Source organism: Meles meles, chromosome 5 (genome assembly GCF_922984935.1).
Source record: "Meles meles chromosome 5, mMelMel3.1 paternal haplotype, whole genome shotgun sequence".
NCBI classification, from domain to species: Eukaryota; Metazoa; Chordata; class Mammalia; order Carnivora; family Mustelidae; genus Meles; species Meles meles.
The window spans coordinates 141,862,297-141,882,354 of record NC_060070.1 but is presented as its reverse complement, the minus strand read 5'-3'; the positions used below and the strand labels follow the sequence as shown (position 1 = coordinate 141,882,354).

The window sequence follows — 20,058 nt, the reverse complement described above, 5'->3', positions numbered from 1 at the left end:
TCCAAGATCAAGGCACTGGCAGATTCGGTTCCCAGGGACCAAGCCCTCTCCCGGGCTCGCATCTCATCGCACCCCGACATGGCAGTGAGAGCCCCTGCCTCGGGCGTGACTTTTCAGAGGGCGCTGATCGCCTGAGGGGAGGCCCGGCCCTCCCCACGACATCTAAGCCTATTCGCCTCCCAAAGGGCCCCCCCCCACCGCCAGACACTGGCAGGCGGGGGGTTAGGGCTTCAACATAGGAGTGTGGGGCCACAAACAGGCCGTAACAGACATGCACGTCCTGACGGACGTAACCTGCGGATTCGAGCATCACCCGCCGCCCCTGTACCGCGAGGGCCTGGAGGAGGTGGGACGGCGAAGGCAACGGCGAGCTCTCCCCGGTCGGCTTTGCTCAGCGGACCTTCCCCGAGGCCCTGGGAGCGCTCGGCACATCTGTAGGCCCAGAGAAGCAGAGAGAAGACGGAAGGGCCTCTTAGGGGAGAGCTCTGAGTGCGCGCGGGGCAGGCCGGTGTGGTGGAAGCAGGACAGGTTCAAAAGTCCCTCCTCCTGTTGACGGTGAGCCCCTGGGGACAGGGACCCTCTGGGCGGCACAGTGACACATTCAGCCAGCACTTGTTGAACAGACGTCAGTTAAAAAATACGGAGTTGAATTTTTGTGGTTTTGGACACCTAAAAAAGAGCCTTCTTCCAATTCCAAAGAAGTGTTGGGCTCATTTTTTTTAAGGTTAAAAAAAAAAAAAAATGGAGTCAGGCACATGTTGCTAATTTGTGTGGTTTTGAAAGCACTGACGAAGAAAATTGGAAGATTTGAGCTTTTTTGCTTTCTGCTGCAGCCAGAGCCAGAAGGACGTTCACAGATAACAGGCGTCTCTCCGCAGGGCTGTCGGGAGCCGTCCCTTGGGCTTCCCAGCCCGGCAGGTCCCATGGGCCTGTCTCCTGGAGCAGTCATCTCCAGGGATGGACGTGGGGAGGTTTCGTGTGGGAGAATCAGTCAAGATGATGAAATCTCCATAGTGAACGTGGTATTTCGGACTCCTTCCGAGACATCAAAAATAATCTGAATTGCTCACGTTTTCCAAAGCATCATTTTTTTTTTAAAGAGATTTTTTTTTTAAGATTTTATTTATTTATTTGACAGAGAGAGATCACAAGTAGGCACAGAGGCAGGCAGAGAGAGAGGAAGGGAAGCAGGCTCCCCGTGGAGCAGAGAGCCCGATGTGGGACTCGATCCCAGGACCCTGAGATCTTGACCTGAGCCGAAGGCAGAGGATTAACCCACTGAGCCACCCAGGCGCCCGCCAAAGCATCATTTTTTAATGAAGACAAAGGCATGGAAGTTTTACCCAGAAAGGTGTCCGTGTAAAGGGTAAAGGGATCTCGGGCCGCCCTGGGTCAGGGTGAGGCTGGAGAACCCACAGAGACTAGAGCGCCAGGACGGCAGGGAGGGGACCTGGGAGCCGCCTGAGCGTGGTCAGGTCGCCGGGGCGGTCCGGACCAGCTTCTGGCGTCTTTATTGCCGCTATGTTGAGGGTGCCCCTGGCAGCGAGTAGCTCAGCTTGCAGACGCCCTGCTCTGTATGTGCGTCCCCGCAGTGGATCTCGGGCTCCCGGGGGGTCTCCCAGAACCCAGCAGAGTCGAATCCTGGAGTCAGGGGTGCCCCCCTGTGCCCTGAGACGCTCTGACTCAGCCCGTGGATGTCCAGGAGGGACCCAGTGCTTGGGAAAGAGGAGGAGGGGATGTGTGGGCTGGTGGTAAGATTAGCAAAGTTAACAAAGAGAGAACAGATAAAAATGCACCAAACTAAAATTCATCTCGTGTCCCCCTAGGGTACCATCTTGATTGGAGGAGTATCTCAAAGCACAATCACCAGCTTATGCTGGTGATTTATTTAGAGCTTGGACATTTACCATGATCCATTATGGGCTCTCCCTGAATTATGAAGTATTTTAAATATCCAGAAAAGAACTGAAAATGTCCCATACTCCTGTTTCCAGATTTAACATTTTAATATTTTGCCACGTTTAGTTCAGATTTTTTTTTAAATGTTATGAAATATTCCAAACATACCCAGAGGTCTAAGGAATGACATAAACCCCCGTGTGCTAAGCACCCAGCTCGGGTACTAACGTAGCACCCTCCCCTGCGAAGGCCCTGCCCGAGGGCCCCGCCTGGCCCCTCTGCTGCCCACAGGCCTCCTGCTCACTGTCCACACCGGCCCGTTCAGCCTCAATTGTTCCTTTTCGCTCTTGCGTCATTTCCAGATCTACTGAACGAATATGCGGAGCTCTGTTCATGGTGCGATGGGTTTTCCTTGTTTCAGGTGCTTTCTCAAAAGTTTTTAAAACCCCACCGTTTAAGGGCATTCTCGTGTGTCCTGGTCCACGGGAGGAGAGTTCCCGGCCTCCGGGTCACCGTCAGGGCTGCCCCACCCCAGGGTTCCTGATCTAGTAGGTCGGGGACGGGGCCTGAGAATTCAAGTTTCTGACCAGCTGTGGGGTTGTTATGCCCAATAATGGGTCTGTGATTAAAGGAGTGAGACTGATATAAAGCGAAGGTCAAGCAAGCTTTATTTTGAGCCAAGCATCAAGAATCTAACCGAACATTCCGGCCACACTTACAGAGAGGGCAACCCTCCCCCGTTTCACAGACTAGCTTTTAAGGGCAAAGGCCATGCGGTCGGGCCTGGCCACACACAGGTGGCCCATGAGATTGTAACACACACAGGAAACTCCACAGTGATGCTAGGTGACCAATTGAGTTACAGTTTACTCTATGGTAGACATTCGAACCAGCCTAGCACCTTGGTCAGAATTGGCGCCCAAAAGGCTCCCAAAGGGCGGGGCCCATACTCCTTGGTAGCCAGGGAGACAGCATGCAACCCCCCACTGATCGGGTGTCTCCACCTGGCCTGACCCGCCCTGGGCTTTGTTACCTGGGGCTGGTTTCCCGGACTTGTTTTTAAGTAAGTCCCCTGGGGGGAAGGGGAGCAGGGGCAGTTTAAGGGTTAAACAACAAAGTTATTGTTTTATTGTTTAACCTCAATGGAAGCCTCTGGCTAAAATAAAAATATAAAATAGGTCCTACAGGGTGAGGGAACGCTAGAGCCTGCTGGCCCTGCCCCCCCCGCCGCCCCCATCTTGAGAACCACTTCCTTAGGCCGTAAGAGGAGGATCGTGATTACGGGGTCATTGGATGTGCTTCTGCTTGTCTTTATTTTTCCTGGACTCGGTCAGTGACTTGCCCAAATCCGCACACCGGCTCACAGCGGCCCTAGCTGTGTGTGCGCGTCTGTCACTCTTCATCTTCGTCCCCACTGGCTAGAGCGAGATTTACATTTTTGCCAGTCTGTATGAAATGACCTCTTATTTGGGTTTTAGTTTGCATTTCCTTGATGGTCCGTACTCTTACGCCCCTGGAATTGGCCTTTGCTGGTGATGATCTGAGGCAGTCACCTTCACTTGACCCGAGGCTTAGCGATCCTAGAGTGGCCTTTAAATAAAGGCACATTTAGCAAAGGGATGCGCTTTGTCCATTTTACGGCGACAGTTGGTCCTGTTGCGTCTGGCGCAGGAACTGCTCGCCTGCCGGTAGAAGCGCGCGAGCTGAGCTGGGCCGGTGGCACAAGCTGCAGGCACATCCCACCGCGTGTTGGGCACAGCGCTCCGCGCTGTCCCTCTCACGCTTGGCTCTCCGGTCTGTGCCGGCTGGTCTTTCTGCGGATCGCGCGGGAAGAGCCCATTCCGGTACCTGGGTCCGCCAGCCTTCCTGTGCCACGGCTGCCGCTGGGTGTCACGTCCTCGCCCCGTCCGACCCGTACTCCCGCGGGGCTTACCTGGGACCGCAGCGCTGCTAGCCCCGGCCTGCAGGAGTGCCGACCTGGCTCTCAGCGGCGGGGCGCGCGAGGTGGGGGGGTTGGACGGACGGCAGCTAGCGGACAGAGGGATGGCTGCAACCGGCCCGCACACCCCACAGCCCGCCATAGGGTCAGGGCCTCAGCCAGGGAGCGCTGTCTTCTGCCGAGCCCTCCGCACCCCCGCGCACCTTGGTGCGCTCTTGCTGCTGTGCGGTTGCTGGGGCTCTTCTGGGCACTTCGTGCTGCAGTAGAAACGTGAGCGTCCGAGCCTCGAGGTCCAGGAAAAGGCCCGGACAGACGTGGGCTGCCCGAGTTCAGTTCCTACACGGAGGGAGCAGCACCGCGCCCCGCGGCTGTCCTCACTCCTCTGCCCCAGCCTCAGGGGGGCCAGCCCTCTCTCTGCGGGAAGAGCTCCCCGTTCTTCCCCTTTGATAGAGGTTTCCGGTTTCTTACTAATTTTAGCGCATTTTCCATGGCATCTGTCCAGCTCGTCTCAAACACGTTTGCACAGCGAGGTCCACGGTGCACGTCTCTGTCTCTGGCATTTGGGGCGAGCTTTGCTCCGGCTTCTCTCAAACTGCTCATTTGTGCCGTGGACCCCTTCGTTTGGAGTCTCACCCAGAACCCTTGTTTTCAAGTGTTTTCTCCAAGACCCATCTTTGCGTTTTGTTTTCTACGGAATATTTCATTAAGTTCTCTTCCCCAGTGCTAGGGATTTTCAGGTGGTGGTTTTTGGGGTTTTGGTATATTTTAAGTTGACTGTTTGGGCTGAGTTTTCAGGATTCTTGTCTGAATAAGGCAGTCAAAGCTATGAATATTTCAGGAGGTTAAAGTCCACCGCTTTTAACAGAATTCTACAAGTTTTGACAAGTAACGGTTTCTTCCTGGGTTTTTCAGATTTTCCATTATGGTTTGACTTGAGAACTGTTCAGAAGTGGCTTAAAATAATGCATGAAGGTATTTCTAGTTACGGTTTGTTACTGATTTCTACTAAACTTCATTGTGGTTGTCAGAGAATGGGATTTTTCTTTTTTTAATTCAAGACTTAAGAGTTTGTCTGCATGTTTCCTGTGTACTTGAGAGCAAGATTCTAACAAGTTCGTAAGTCGGGCTGTTGAAATATTGCCTGTCACTGAATTTTATAGCATTTGGTTATGTAATTACCAAGGAGGTATACTGAGCCCTCCTCCCCCTCATGATTATGATTTCTTAGATCTTCCTTACCTACCGTTCTTCAAATGCAGCCACGAATTGTCACACAGAGTTTGGAATTGTCCTTGCAAACTGAACCTTTATTAAGTACTACTTTTAACTTTTAAAAGTTAACTACTTTTAAAATTAACACTTTACCCCAGTGTTTTTGCTTTCCCTTAGAGTCTGTTTTATTTATTAAAATTACTGCATCTGCTTTCTTCAAGTTAATCGTTTAACTACTTTCAATTTTTCCTAAGCTTTTCATGTTTTTTTTAACGTCCTTGTGTTTTAGGAGTGTCTCCTGTGAATGAAACATAGGTAGATTTTTATCACTTTCATTCAGTCTTAGAACCTGTTACAACCGGCAAATCTGATTCATTCGCCTTTACGGGATCACTGACACACATGGCTTCGTTACCGTCTCTCTCGTGCTGTTCCAGTGCTTGTTAACCCAGTTTTTCTCTAAGTCCTACTCCCGCCCTCTTCAAGAGGGTGGGACAAACAGAAAGGGAGCTTCTGGACCTTTCAGAACTGTGCCAAAGCAAGGTCAGTAGCCAGAAAGGCAAGCTGACAGGCCTCCATACCCGTAAAGGAGAACCTGCCTGGTCTCCACCTTCTGACAGCCCAGCAGCCGCCAAAGAGCACCCCCAGGGCCCACATCTGACCAGTGGGCACAGTGCCCCTCACCAGCCGGGCTGTGATGCAGCACGGGGACTGCGTGGCCTTGTCCACAGTCCACGTGGCTTTGGATATTGCCACTTTGCCGGGGGGAGGAGGGATGGTCATGTAAACTCGAGTAAGCTCCGTCCCATTTTGGGTCAGAAACGATGTGCTCTTTCTTGGAATCTCACACCGACCACTGACGACGCTGTGCTTCAAGATGCTCTAGTCCCCGCCCTCCTGGAGCAGGGGCCTCCCACCCCACAGGCTCCCCACACACCCCGCGTGCCTCCTGTCACCCGTGCCCCATCCGCTGGTCCTGCAAGCGGATTCCCTGCACGGGGTACTGTTGTGACCAGCTTCCTGGTTGGCTGCGGCCTCGCACGCCAAGACGCTTCCCAAAACAGGCTTCCTTGTGGCCTGGACCTGCCCTCCACAGCCCCCCGGCCCCGCGTGCCAGTTCATGAGGCAAGCTTCGTCTGACTGAGCTCTCTGTGATCCCTGGTCTTAAATCCCATTTAATGTTCTAGAGTTTTAGAGAGGACGTTCTTCTCACCTCTCCGGACTTCTTATTCCGCAGTTTCCCCGCTTCTGTTGTTGACAAGCTGTCAGCCTGGTTATGGCCTCCCTTGCCCCATCTCCCCTCCCCTCTGACGCCCGCAGGCTGCCCTGCCGCTGACAGGGGACCGTTCCTTTTACCTGTCTCCCACGGGGCAGGGGCAGATCCCGCCCCCTTGGTCTGGGAGGTCAGATCTTCCAGCAGATGAACTCACCACCCTGTGGGCCGCCCGCTCCCCACCGTCTCCTGTCTTTGGAGCCGGGATGTGCTCGGCCCCTGCGTTTGCCCCTGCTCCGGGCCGTGCGGCCGAGCGGGTTCGGTGTAGCGCGCTCCTGCCGACTGTCGGGCCATCACTCACCTTCCATTTAGCTCCTGCCGGAAGTTCTACCTTCCGGTGACAGATGTGCCTACCTGGAAGTTACTTTTCGCAAATGTTTGTCTTCTAAGGCCTTGTTTTTCCACTCAAGTTCATTAAAGTACCTATTCATTACAAATGAAATGGGAGGGGCTGTTGCCCCACGCGCATCTGCCGGCCCTGGTCGCCAGCGCTGGCTCCCGGGTGCCCTGGAGAGCAGAGCGGAGGCTGCGTCCACATCCAGAAGTAACTCGTTTCTGCCAGACACTGTCACGCCCGGAACGGTGAAGCCACGGGGCTTGCAGTTTTCTGGGCCGCGGAGGTCGTGGGCACAGGGCTCCGGAGCAGGGGCAGCCGTCCCCCCCGGGCGCATGGGCCGACCTGACTTCCCTCTCTCTCTGCTTTCACTGCAGGGAGCTCGTGGGCCCCGCTCGCCAGCCCGCAGCTGCCCAGACCTTGTCTGCGGTTCAGAGCAAAGACTGAAGAGAGGTCACCAGGGCAAGGACAGCTTCAGCTGGGATTATCCAGTACAGGGTCATCTGCAGGCAGGAGGGTTCTTTGAAACCAGGGCTGCTGCCCGAGGGACCCAAAGTCACCAAGGCTGGTCCAGGAGGCAGTCACAGTGCCTGACTGGGAGTGGTCCTTGCTGTGGTGTAGAAGGCTCCAGTGGCAGATACCTTATAGGTCACGAACCTTAGCCTTTGCATTTGAAGCTCACCTTTTAGGTGGTTATCAACGACCGGAAGCGTCACTTCCTGTCGCGCCCGTCTCTTCCCAGAGCCCATGGGCAGCATGTCATCCATGGAGGTGAACATCGACGTGTTGGAGCAGATGGATCTGATGGACATATCTGACCAGGAGGCCTTGGACGTCTTCCTGAATTCCGGGGGCGAAGACAACGCGGTGCTGTCTCCAGTCTCAGGTGGGCGAGACCACCTTGCACGGATGGTCACACGCACGCACCCTCTCCCTCCGCAGTGACCAGACTGTGCCAGTCCCTGAGCGCACCCCCGTGGGGCCTGCCGGTCGCCCTGCCACCCACTTCTCCCTGAGCTCGCGGCCCACACCCCCTCAGGGGCCGTTCCGTGGCACCAGGGCTCAGAGGGCCGCTGGAGTCGGGCTGTCTGGCCTGGTCAGGAGATGGGGGCTCCGCGTGGCTCACAGCCCAACCCCTCCCATCCCCCCCTCCCCCTCCCCACCCTGTTCCTGGAGTTCTTGCTCTGCCTGGGCTCCTGGCTGCAGATTAGTTGCAACCCCGTGGGCACGTGTCCCCCACGCACTGCCTTCCCCAAACCGCGTGTCACGGAAGTTCAGCAGATGATTTTCCGAGGCCCCAGCACTGTCCCCAGGCTCAGTGAGACAGTCCTCCTGGACAGGGTGGGGTCTGTTCGCACACGGGCACTGGTAAGCAAAGGCCTGTCCTTCCAGCAGCGGACTGTGGCCTCCGACTTGGGCCACTGTACCACAGGGCCCCCTTCCTCCCCATCAGCTGCTGCCGCCTCTGACTTCCGCACAAGGCAGCGCCCTCCCCCTTCCTGTTGTCCCCGGGGCGCCGAGGCCCGTCCCCAGAGGGTGGGGACGCTGGGAACAGCAGGAGGGCTGGCCCCTTTCCCAGGGACTCGACCATCTGTTCGTGACTTTGACTCCTTTAATTAAGACCTTCTTTTGAGTTTCCGTGCATTGGGAGAACTGCTAAAAGATCAGGAGTTTTTCTCTTGGCCTTGTTTCTACTGAATTACTCCCAAGGACGGAGAGGGATCGGGATCATGGAGCGGACACGGAATGCTCCTCTACGGCATCCGTGCTGTTAGCACCGTGTTTTCCTGGACTTGGTAGAAAGGCCACTCAGGGCCCCTGCTGCCACCAGCTCCCAGCCCCCTGGGCAGGCTGGCTCTACGGCCCCGGGGTCCCCGGAATCGTCCCCGCTGTGTCAGGTGCCGGACATCACGGCAGATTTCCTTCACTCCGCAGGGCCCGCGTCGGGGATCGGTCGGCACGAGACCCCTCTCCCGGCTCCAAGTCCTGCCGAATCCCAAGCCAAGCGGCCTTCCTCGCCGTCTGTCTGCACCGAGCCGGCCGCCCCGGCCCCCGGCGACGGCGGTGAGTCTCCAGTTGTCCAGTCTGACGAGGAGGGAGTGGAGGTGGACACTGCTCTCGTCACCTTACACACGGACGACAGCGACTCCTAGGTCAGCGCGCTCCCACCGTGTGGCCAGGGAGACGCGGCCGTGCGCGGATCGTCACTGTGAAGGCAGGTGGTTTGATGGAGGCTTCGGGCTTGTACGCGGTTGCCGATGATGGGAGAGGAACGGACTGTAAGAACAGCTGACAATAAAGTTTGTGCAGAAGGGCTTCCAGCTACCTCCCTCCTTCGGGCCTTCGGTGCAGGGAGGGCGGTGGGGGCCCCGCGGGCCACAGAGGAGCCGGTGTCAGGCAGGGCTGGGCCAGGAGCCCCACGTCCCCGCCTCGGCTCGGCGCGGAGGAGGAAGCCCTCTGGGAGGTTTACTCCGCTTCCTCCAGAGTCCGGCCGCAGTCAGCTTGGGTTCTCATGTGTGCGCTCAAGCGCACCAGCTGCCCCTCCTTTAGTGTGAGCACACACACCTGGGCCCAGAGGAGCCCTAATCCGAGTGACTCCTCTGTTCTTGTTCCTGCCAAGAAGCCGGCCATCCGGCGGGGTCCCCTTCACCACCGCTCCTAGCCCAGCACCTCGTGAGAGCACGGCCCGGCCGGCTGCCACGCCGTGTCCCACAGCCCCCAGTAGCCGGCCCGGGGGCGGGAGGACGAGGCGTCGCAGCCTCCAGTCCCCGGCCCGGGGGAGGGGGTTTCAGCCCTCTGCCCGGTTACCGGAAAGAAAGAGCTCGTTTCAGTCACCCACCTTCCACAAGACAGACAAATATCCAAAAAACTTCGTTTTTATTATTAAACCTTGTAGTACAAACCTGAAAAGTAAACAAAAAACTGGCAATAAACAACATGAAGTCCTCCCTCCCGCGGGAGGGGTGCAGAGCAGCGCTAATAAATTAAATGTCAAACTGTAAGCCATAGGCAGAAGTTTACTGTCAAAAAGAGGGAAAGTACACAGCAAGGCCATAAAAACCGGACAACCACATTGGAAAACACTTGACTCTGTTTATGTAATTGTTAAATATTCCAAAAACAGTTCAGTCTTCTGCAACAACAACCGACAAAGTATCACAGGACGCTCCGGACAGTCCCACCGGCCAAGCTCAGTGCAGCGGGGGCAGCTACGGGCTCGCTGGATCCAATCACGAAACAAAGAACAGCTTGTGAAAACAGTTCCCTTTTTTATTCCACACATACTGTACACACAACCGGAGAAGGGCAACAGCTACTCCATTATTATTTTGTTGTTGTTGTTCAGTGATGTAAGCAGCACTTATAAATGTTACAAGAAAAACCCTGTAAGCATCCAATCCACCCGATGAAGAAACGGAAACGTAAGGCTTTTCTTCATCTTGTCTTCGCGCCCTCCCCACCCCCCACCGAGAAAAAGGCTCAAGTATTTAAAACAATTTACAGGCGTATGTACAAAAGGGATGGGATTCTTTTTTTTTTTTTTCTTCTTTTTGTTACAACGTGGAGAGAAAAAATAGACAAGGTGAGCGCAAATGCATTTTCACATTCAAACAGAACTGCAGCCCTCCTAGTGGCTCTAAGTGTGACCGTCAACGAAACGAACTGAAGGAAAGATTAATGCTGACGTGTGAAGGTGGGAACAAGCGGTGAGATGGAGACGGAATGTTAGAGAGATTGCACATCTAGGACAAAGAAGCACTTACGGCTTCGATCACTTTTTTTTTCCTTTTTTTTTTTTTCTTAAGGATGCTATTGAAGGGTTTTTGATAAAGTAGCCAACAGCACCAAAAAATAACAGAATGGATTTCCTAATGAAATCAGGCACAGGTGTCCCTCACGTGACCCCTCCAAGGCAGGCAGTCTTCTCTCGCTCTCCTCTTTTCCAAAAACAGATGCATAGTGATGTGCTGGTAAAGAGAACCTCGGCGCTCCTCTTCCGTGTCTTGCCTCGGGTTAGGAAACTACGTCCGCCTTCAGCTGCCATGACCGCCCACAGACACAAAATGGGGGTTCTCCGGTTTTAAAAATTACAAACTCGTTTTGCACATGACAGAAGAAAAGACAGCCAAAGTAAAGCCATTTCTTTTCAAGTTTCGTGTTTGTGTGTGCGTGTGTGTGTGTGTGTCTCCTATCCCTTTTCCTCTCTAGAAAAATCTGCTCACATGACTGATGGTTTTAAAATTTGTTCTCCAAACTTCACCCTCTTCAAAATGGGTTAAAAAGCCTTTTTTCCCCAAGTTACCGAAGAAAACAACAAAACAAAACAAAACCAAAAAACAACAAAAACAACGAAAAGGCTTTTTCAGCCACGGGGGCGATACAAATTAATACAGCCCCTCAAGGGTTTTTAAAACAGTGAATATACGGCAGTTTCAAAAATCTAACTGCAGTATCTAGGTATTCTAAGTACAAAAAAAAGTTCAACAGTTTAATGCTAAAACAAAATTAGTTCTCTAAAACCAGAAGAAAATCTTCTTTAGAGCTAGTGCAAAGACAGCTTGTATCCTACAGCAAGTACTCCAAACTAGAATATAATAATTACAAAAAAATATATATCAATCGACACGGGTGTTGGCATCTTCACGACGAGCTCGAAGCACTTTTGGATGAACTGGAGGATGAAAGCCGGGATGGCGGCACGTCCACGGTCGCTCTCTTGCGGGGCCCTCTTTTTGGTGTAGGTTTACTGAGACAGTTCTCAATGCTGCCGTTCTTACCAGACACTTTGCCACAGATCTGATTGACCAGACTGATGATCTGTTCCTGTTTTGGGTCGAAAGGGAGAGAGAGAATTAAGAAACCAGAAGAGCACCGGGCCAGAACCACCCAGGGACGCTTAGCACAGAGTCCCCATCACGTGGGACGACAGAGCCCTTCTGGGCAGCCGTGGCCTGAGAAGCAGTAAGCAGTGAGAACAAGGCTCCAGGAGAGTGAGGCCCCACCCTGGCAGCTGAAGTCGAAGGCTTCCCTGTCCACAGCCAGGAGGGGGACACCTGCCTCGCCATGGGGTCGACAGGCAGCCGAGGTATGGCTGCGAGAGCTGCCCAGATAGCAGGGCGCCACGTGAGCCCGGCTCTGCCTGCACTGGGCGTTTGTGGGGGAAAACCACAAACTGCCCACAGTTTGCTGCCCACACAGCGACAAGTGCCTAAAACTGTTGCGCTCCAGCCATGACGCGCGAGCTTCCCTTCGCCACGGTGTGCAGACACAGGCACTTGTCTGCTTGTAAATGTGCCCAGTGCTCCCTCCTCGGTGAGGGGGAGCCCGTTCACTCAGCCGCTAACATCAAGAACGTGTGACTGACATCCACACGACTCTTACAAGAAACCGTGGGCCAAAATATGAAAACAGCATGTGGCCTGACCTTCGTGTCAAAAGGACCTGCTCTGGACCAGGGAAGATGGGAACCGTATGGACACATGGACCTTTATGCAAAGGCCCGGGGGTCGGCGAGTCCCAGGCTGGCCCGCCAGCACCAGGAGGCAGGCTCATCACAGGGGTGGAAGGTGTTACAGGTGAAGTGAAAACCGCCTGGAAAGAAAGGGAAAAAGCATCCTGGATGGAGCAAGGCCGCCCACTTCATGAAAGTGCCATCTCTGGCCATTCTTTAAAGCACTTACGGCAAACCTCATTAAGGGTAAATAGAAGAACTTCTTGAAAACCTGGTTCCAAGCGGCCGAAGCCTCCAGGGCAGCACCAGGCCGAGCAGCGCCCTCTCTGCATCGGCCTGTGCCCCAGCAGAGCGCTGCCAGGAAAGCCTGGTGGCTCCCCTCTGGTGGCCTGGACACAGCCTTGGGACCTGCAGTGACCTCACAAACCATTTCTGAAACACAAGCCAGTGTGAGCAACTCCCCAGGTAACCACGCACGCACACACACACACGCACATTCAGTTCAACCTGAGAAGGAACAGGAAATCCTGAGAAGGAAAATTTAGATCTTCCTTTACTGAGGCCACCGGCAAAGGCGGCGGCTTCAAATAACCGTTCTCACTCATCAGAACCCACGATGAAGCTTCAGACGGACCCGACCCGTGACTCTCCGTCCAGTATTCTGGTCACACACAACACCTCGCTACACACAGGCCGGTGACGGAGGCCCCACCACAGACCAGCGATGGAAGCAGCCCTTCTGGGGCCCCTCACGGTGCTGCCGGGGACACCCCCTAGTGCCGCGGGCGGCCGTGCTCTGCATGCCAGCCCGCCGCTGGCCGGGGAACAGAGCCCGGCACTCGGCGCAGAAGCGCGGCAGGGACAGCCAAGTGCCCGCTGCCTTCACCCGATCTCCCACGTGAAAAACAAGACCCACATCTGTTTTCAGCTTTTTGGCCTCCGTTACCCAAAGGCTCTCCCCTCTGACCCACAGCCTGAGCCCTGAGGAGTCCCGCCTGGGGCTCAGACGTGAGCCGCCAGAGCAGCCCCCAGGATATCGGGCCGGCGGCAGGACAGAGGCTCACGGGCAGGTGGAGGCCTCCTGGGGAGGGGTCTGTGGGAGGAGGTGACACGGCACGACTGCCATCTGAAAGGGACTCTGGGTCTGTCACGATGGGAGCTGTGCCCTCTGAGGGGCAGGACCGTGTTCCCCCAGGAGGCTGCCGCGTGGAAAGACAGCCCGAGGCTGCCAGGTGAGACACCAGGCACAGGCCTGCCACCTGTGGGGACAGCCCCAGGCTGGGGTGGCCTGCTGTCCCTGGGAGACACTGCCCTCTGTGGCAGGCCTGACACGCTGTGGACACAACCGACCCACACAGCTGGGGCTTCGGATGTGTCCACCCCTAAAGACGACGGGCAGCTGTCACAGAACCCGGAGAAGGACCACAGGGACACGAAAGCATGGATCCTTGAACAAGGACAGAAGCGACAAGAACCAACTGGACCTGGGATTCATCTGGCAGGTGGAACGGGACTTGCAGAGTTGGTTGCCTAAAGGAAAAAGCTCCGTGTTTCTGCGGAGGCCCCTGGTGAGGACAAAGCTGGGTCCCAGCTTCTAGAGCTGGCCCTGGGGCTCGTGAGCCGTGGCCTGCTGCCCGGCCCTGTTGGGAAGCGCCCCGGTTCTCACCTGGAGGTGGGATGGAAGATGCCAGCACTGTCTGTGGTGCCTCCTAGAGCCATAGAAGGCAGCCGAGCCCCCGGAGCAACCCCCGTGTCCCCGCGCCACCCACCTGGCCCCGGCTCGGCTGGCCAGCATGTGCTCATTCGCATTCGAGGAAACAGGTGCAGGGGGAGTCTCTGGGGGATGGAGAGCACCCCTGCCCTGCCCTGGGGACCCACACTGTGGGGAAGGGGCACTGAGCCAGCAGAAGGACGGGACTGCATCCAGCTGGGCCAGGGGAAGGGCTAATTCCCTCCTGTGTCTCAGACAGGATGGCTGCTTGGGGCCTGGCCCCTGAGCCCCAGAATGGGACTTCTCCAAGAAAACAAAACCCAGGAAGACTGTCACCTCGGAGTTCCCGGGCCGCCAGCGCCACCACCAGCCCCCGGGGTTCCGTCTGTCTTCTCGTGGATGTGCGCAGGTGGCCCACATTCCTCCCGTGCCCCCCGGATCTGCACCCCAGCCCCAGCCGCTGGGGCTGGCACTGCCCCTCGTCCCCTGAGCCCAGCCCACCCGTGTGGTCAGCACCCACGCCGCTTGTACGTGGAGATGCTGTGCGGGGGCTGCGCTGGGCCCCCACGCGGGGCAGTGAGCACCGGGCTTGTGGCTGCAGAACTACTGTTAATGGGAACAGGAAAACCGGAATGGCATGAAGTTTGTAAAAGTAAAGAAATCTGATTCCAGTCCCCGGGATTCTCCATGTCAGGTCGGACACAAGCTGGACCTACGCTACTTTCCATCCCCAAGCCGGGCTGTGTGGCGAGCGCCTAGCACCCCAGGAGAGCCGGACAGTTGCCATCCACCGCGGGCCGCCCCCAGCACGCACTGACCTCATCGTAGCGGTACATCAGCTTCAGCCCTCGGCAGGACTTCTGCTTCTCCACGTGGCGCAGAGCGCACTCCAGGCAGAACACTACGTTCTCGTTCTCCTGCACGACCTGCGGGAAGAGCGCCGGTCCTGAGGGGCTCAGCTCTCCTGGGGACAGGCCCTGGAGGCACTGCCACCCAACAGAGCAGGGGGGCCTGTCCCCCAGGCTGGAGGGGCGGGGGTTGTGCCTGGGACTTGAAAATGTTGGGAACCGATGAAAAACCCAAACCAGGCACCTGCAGCAGCACGTGACTATCTCTGAAACGCACCCACGGCTGCGGAGGCCTCGTGTCCCCTCCCGCTTTCTGCCGCCCACGAGCCAGAGGAGGCAGGACGAGAATGTGAGACCTGTTTCTAAGCGCTCAAGTTCCAGGGCACTTGAGACCTCGTGTGCACAAACCACGGCAGAACGCGAGGTGGCAGACTAGGGCTAGAGCACCTGTGAGGGACGCCCCCCAGACGTCCTCACGCTGCTCTTCCACGGCCCCATCAGTTCCGCTGGTTACCCAGAGGCTGCCCCCCGAAACTCCAACCACCCAAATGGGCCCCTCCCACCAGCGTGCACGGGAGCCTCCAGCAGCGTCAAAGCGCATGCCCGGGGCACACAGGTCTGTGGACCCCCAGCACAGGGGATCTGGACCCCAGAGGGACACCCGGTCAGTGTCGGGGTCCTCGCCCCTCCTCCTGACCCCCAGTCCTGCTCTCCTGAATGGAAAAATAGGGAAAATGCTGCCTTAATACATGAGATGCAAGAGGCTGACCCCTTTTCACAAAGATGCAGGGCAAACAGCCAGCTCGTAAAAAGCAAACCCGAGGGAGAAACTAACGCTTAGAGGAAGGAACCCCTCACCTTTTAAAGACACTCAGGCCAAGCACAGAAATAGAAAAAAAACAGGAAATGGTAAACAAAAACACAAAGCTTATGACTAATCCAAGCAAGGAAAATTATAAAATAAAACCTCACTTTTTAGGTACAAATTAAGGAGACTCTCTGCTTTCTTAAAGCACCGGGGCTGCTAGGACACGCCTGGTGACCACTCCCAGGGCCTAGCGCCATTCGGACTTGCAGGAAATAAGGGACTCGCATCCCTGGGAGCGGCTCCATCCAAGCAGAGAGGACACACACAGGGCTCCGTGACTTTCACAAGTGATGCTCACAAAACAGTTTTAAGATCGGAGGAAATGCTTCTGACTTTCTCTAAGAGAGCATAGCCCTAAATTTTCTCCTAGAAATACCTTGAAAAAGACCGACCAGACAGAAGAAAATACAGATCTTCCTTGACTTACAGAGGGTCACATCCTGATAAACCCGAGAGTTCAAAATATCCTCAAGCTAAAAATGCGTGCAATGCTGCTGACCTCCCCGACATCACCCACCCCTCAGCCAGGCCGTGCTCAGCGGGCATCCTCCCGCACAAAGCCCACTTGGTAACGAAGTGCTGACTATCTCACGTTTCTCGAAATGGCTGTCGGCACACAGCAGGGGGCAGAGGGGACAGGGGCTCAGAAATAAAAATATGAGTCCGGTTGTTACTGAACGTGTGGCACTTTTGGACCATCGTAAAGCAGAAAAATCGAATTCCAACCATCTTAAGTTGGGAGCCACCTGTAGTGAGATGGGATGCGTGGCTGCAGTGGACTCAGGGATGCCCCATGTCAGGCTCCAGTCCCGGCCCCCGTACTTCACGGGCCGCCTCTGAAGAGGGCACCCAGAGAAGCGGAGGTCCCAGCGGGGGCCTGGTCCAATGACTGGTCCTCGTGAGAAGAGGTTAAGGGTCAGGCACACGGGGGCAGGGGAACGTGTCAAGACACGGAGCCAGGGGCCACACCCAGGCTGGGACTCCGGCCCCAAAGCTGTGAGGAGGGGGTCCCTTGTCCACGCCCCCCGTGTGGTGTTTGCCACAGCGCCCCCTTCTGTCCACCTTCACGCTCCACGGGGAGCGGGGAGCAGCAGAAGGGGCCCCTTCCCCGCAGGGCAGCCGTGGGCGCTGGGGCTGGGGGCACATGGGCGGCCACGGCGCGGGGAGGGGCACTTGCCATCTACGCGCGCTCTCGGGAGGCAGCGGCCCCACCAGCAGGGGCAGGAACAGGGCTGCCGTGCGTGCGGGCGGCCGCCCCGGGAAGAATGACGCGGATGCGGGGGGCACGCGGAACACGCGCAGAGCTGCGCTCCTCAGAACCACGTTTTCACCACAGATGGAGTCCGGAGTCCTCGGGCTGCAGCCCCACAAGACCGCAGCTGAGGACAGACGGGCCCCGCGGCCCCCACGGAGCAGCAGCGGGGCTGAGGGGGCAGGGCAAGGGCCGGACCCCTGACGCGCGGACACCGCGGCCCCCCGCAGGCCTGAGCCCCCCGCCCCCACGCCGGGCGCCCCCCGCTCACCATGGACAGGTAGCACAGGTGCTGGCAGACCTGGCACCTCCTCTCCGACGTCTCCAACTGCAGCCACTTTCGAGGCTTTTTCTTGCCATCCGCCATGGCGCCGTTGCCGTCGTGGCTGCCGTAGCGGGCGGACGAGTGGAGGCCGGCCTCGAACAGCTGCCGCCGCTGCCGCAGCTCCGTATCCCTGCACGCACAGACCGGGGCCGGGCCCTCAGCGCGCCGCCGGGGGCCACGCCGCAGCCCCCGCACCCCCATTCGCCGCCTGCCGCAGGCCTCCACCAGGGGAGGAGCAGCCAGGAGAGGGCGGTGCGCTAGAGGGGGCGGGCCAGACCCACGCCGGGACGCCCGCAGGCGTGGGGGGACACCGGGCAGGGCCCGCCCCCACACCTTCCCCCAGGAGACAAGGCTCCCCCCACAGTGCGCCCATGCCGACCCCAAACATCACGCCTTGGGAGTTGGAGCAGCGAGAACCCACCCTGCACCCAAAGCCTCCATCCGTGGACCGAGCGGGTAGCTGCCCCCATCCCGAGAGGGGGCCGGGCCCTAGGGGCTCCCAGAAGCCAGATCCCGGCTTACCTGAGCTCATCCAGAAGGGCGGAGATGGTACTGAGTGTGGGGCCGTTTTCCTTTTTCGCTTCCGCTTGTGCAATCTGGTAGAGTAACTTCTCCATGGAGAATGGCTTAGCTATATGGCGACGCTTCATTTCCTGCAAGAGGCCACAACAGCCCGTCAGGGCAGACGGGCAGTACCAGGCAGCTGTCCGGGTCTGCCCGCATCTGGACGGCTGAGGCAGCAGGCTGTGGGAAGTCTCAAACTCTGAATTCCCAAAGTCACTGGAAATCCTACAACAGTCCTGCCGCCTGCCCAGAAGAACAGCAGCAGAGGCAGGAAAAGTCCTTACTCCGGCCACCAGCCGCAAGGCAAGGGCCACCGCTCAGACTTTCTACCCACTTTACGCCTTCTGTGCCGTCTTCCCTATACTGTGTGTGCGTCAATAACAGAACTCAAAATCTTTCACCATACACGCCCCCTTTCCAAGTGAAGCCCCTCAACTGCCAGTGAAAGGTCTCAGAGGGATATTCCGCAATTCCACCCTCCCTCAGAGCAGACGCGCGCAGGCAGGGACGCATGCACTCCCGTGCACTCACGCACGGTCCACGCGGACCAACACAGCGGGGCGTGCAGGGGGCTCGCCTGGCCTCACCTTGGCCGTCTCGAAGCCCATACTTGTCCACTGGGTGGTGGCAAAGTGCACGGTCTCAGAGACGCTGTAGCCGCAGCACACTTTGGACACAAAGGAGCCCGGGAAGCAGACGACAAACTGGCCACTCTGCTGCACGGTCCTGTGCACCTTGATCCCCTCTTTGCACAGCACCTCCGGGGAGATCTAGGGAGACAGGTGGGGCTGAGGCGCCCTCCTGGGCTGCTGCCCCCCACCGGGACCCACTGCGCATGGAGCCATCTGTGATAGCCCTTGCAGGCAGCCCCAGAGCTGCCCTGGGACATAGCCTCTCCCCCAGCAGGTGTGAACACACACACCTGCTCTCTGGGCGAGGAATGAGGATGTAAGGGGCCTGTGTGCCAGGAAAGAGATTACGTTTCATAGGAAAGGTCTGCTTTCCCTTTAGGAAACACATAATTCCTCAAAGAAGAACAAAGTTCTAAATGGGTACTGGCCGACGGTGACACCATGTTCAGGCAGGGGTGCGGCCACCGTGACTACACAGCCCTGTCCCGTGTGGCTCTGCCCGTGGGAAAAGGAGACATTTACACCACCAGGGGGCGACTGCATGGCCTCCGGAGCCTGCTCCGCAGGGTGGTACAGGCTGGCGGCCTTGGGCCCAGCACCCCTAGAGGGGCTGCTGCTCCCGTTGTCTGCGCTGCCCGCAGGGTGAGGTGGGCCTGGCCATGACAGCACACAGAGGCAGAGATCAGCAGAGGCCAGAGACGGCCTGAGTTCAGGTGTCAGAACACAGCTCAAGGCTGAAAAGATTCCCAGGAATTACTGACAAAGGGGTCAGAAGCCTCCTGACCAGAGTCCAGTCACGCCGGTGACCCGCAGGTGGGCACCACCAGACTGCCCGGCACCAGCCCGGGGCCTGCCTCCCTGAACACCCCGTTCTCCGCTTGCGGCACAAGCAGGCCCTGAAACAGAGTCCACGGCCGCCGTGAATGTCAGCCTGGAATTCTGTCCCATCTGAGGAAAACACTTCCCTAGTTGGGTTTCATAGAAGAGGACATTCGGGCTTGGGCAAATCCCTGGGAGGTTGATACCTCCATGTCGTCTTTGCCTCTGAGGGGCAGGTCAGCAAAGACTGACTCTGTCCAACAACCCCGAATCCCCACTGCGCCCAAACGTCGGCGGAGGGAGCCGCCTACCATGACGTTGCTTTCCAGCATCTGCAGCCCTGGGGTACCGTTGGCCTGCAGCAGGGTGTGGACCACATCCTCGAGCTTGTTCTCCTCCTCAGCAGGAATGCAATACCTGTGGTGTTTGGAGACATGGGCAGAGCAGAGCCTTGACAAGGACCCTCTGGCCTGGGGAGCACATACGGGCCCCACTGTGCACCACCCCCCTCAGGCAACAGAGCAAACACAGGCCTCAGGGTGTGGGAAGAGGGGCGTTCTCCGGGGACCGGCACCCCACTTCCCAGGGCCACACGGTGGCTTCTGCCCAGCGTGGCCAAACGGAAGCCATTCCTCTTACACACAGCTGACCTACAGATGAGCCAAAACCCTTCAAGCCCAAACCAGATGTTTAAAGCCCCCTATAAATCAGATCCAGTCACACATGCAGACCCCACTGGCCTCTGGGGTAGGCTCTAAACCTGCAGAAGTCGCCGTGGGACAAGCGGGACAAGCGGGCTGGCCCCCAGGCAGAGGAGGGCTGCAGTGGCCAAACCCCACCATTCTCCAAAACCACTCAGGAAAGAAGTCTAGCCCGTCTGTGTGTGTGCCGCCTTGTGGCCAACGCTGCAAGGGACACCATAGAAGTGTG

General features: G+C 57.2%; 2 protein-coding genes across 6 annotated transcripts in view; one reads left to right on the top strand and one right to left on the bottom strand.

The window, feature by feature from the left end:
- DTNBP1 (dystrobrevin binding protein 1) overlaps nt 1-8,972 on the top strand; it is a 131,614-nt gene extending 122,642 nt beyond the window's left edge. The window contains exons 9-10 of the mRNA XM_046004333.1: nt 7,400-7,543; nt 8,593-8,972. Of these exons, the coding sequence (XP_045860289.1) occupies nt 7,400-7,543; nt 8,593-8,810 (362 nt within the window). The 3' untranslated portion in view covers nt 8,811-8,972. The remainder of the gene's footprint in view (nt 1-7,399; nt 7,544-8,592) is intronic.
- Nucleotides 8,973-9,906: 934 nt separating this feature from the next.
- Nucleotides 9,907-20,058, bottom strand: part of JARID2 (jumonji and AT-rich interaction domain containing 2) — a 257,277-nt gene continuing 247,125 nt past the window's right edge. For all 5 annotated transcript variants that reach the window (XM_046004327.1, XM_046004329.1, XM_046004328.1 and 2 more), the window contains 6 exons: nt 19,440-19,545; nt 18,265-18,447; nt 17,636-17,766; nt 17,060-17,243; nt 14,639-14,746; nt 9,907-11,481 (listed from right to left, as the gene is read on the bottom strand). In XM_046004327.1, the coding sequence (XP_045860283.1) occupies nt 11,299-11,481; nt 14,639-14,746; nt 17,060-17,243; nt 17,636-17,766; nt 18,265-18,447; nt 19,440-19,545 (895 nt within the window). In that variant the 3' untranslated portion in view covers nt 9,907-11,298. The remainder of the gene's footprint in view (nt 11,482-14,638; nt 14,747-17,059; nt 17,244-17,635; nt 17,767-18,264; nt 18,448-19,439; nt 19,546-20,058) is intronic.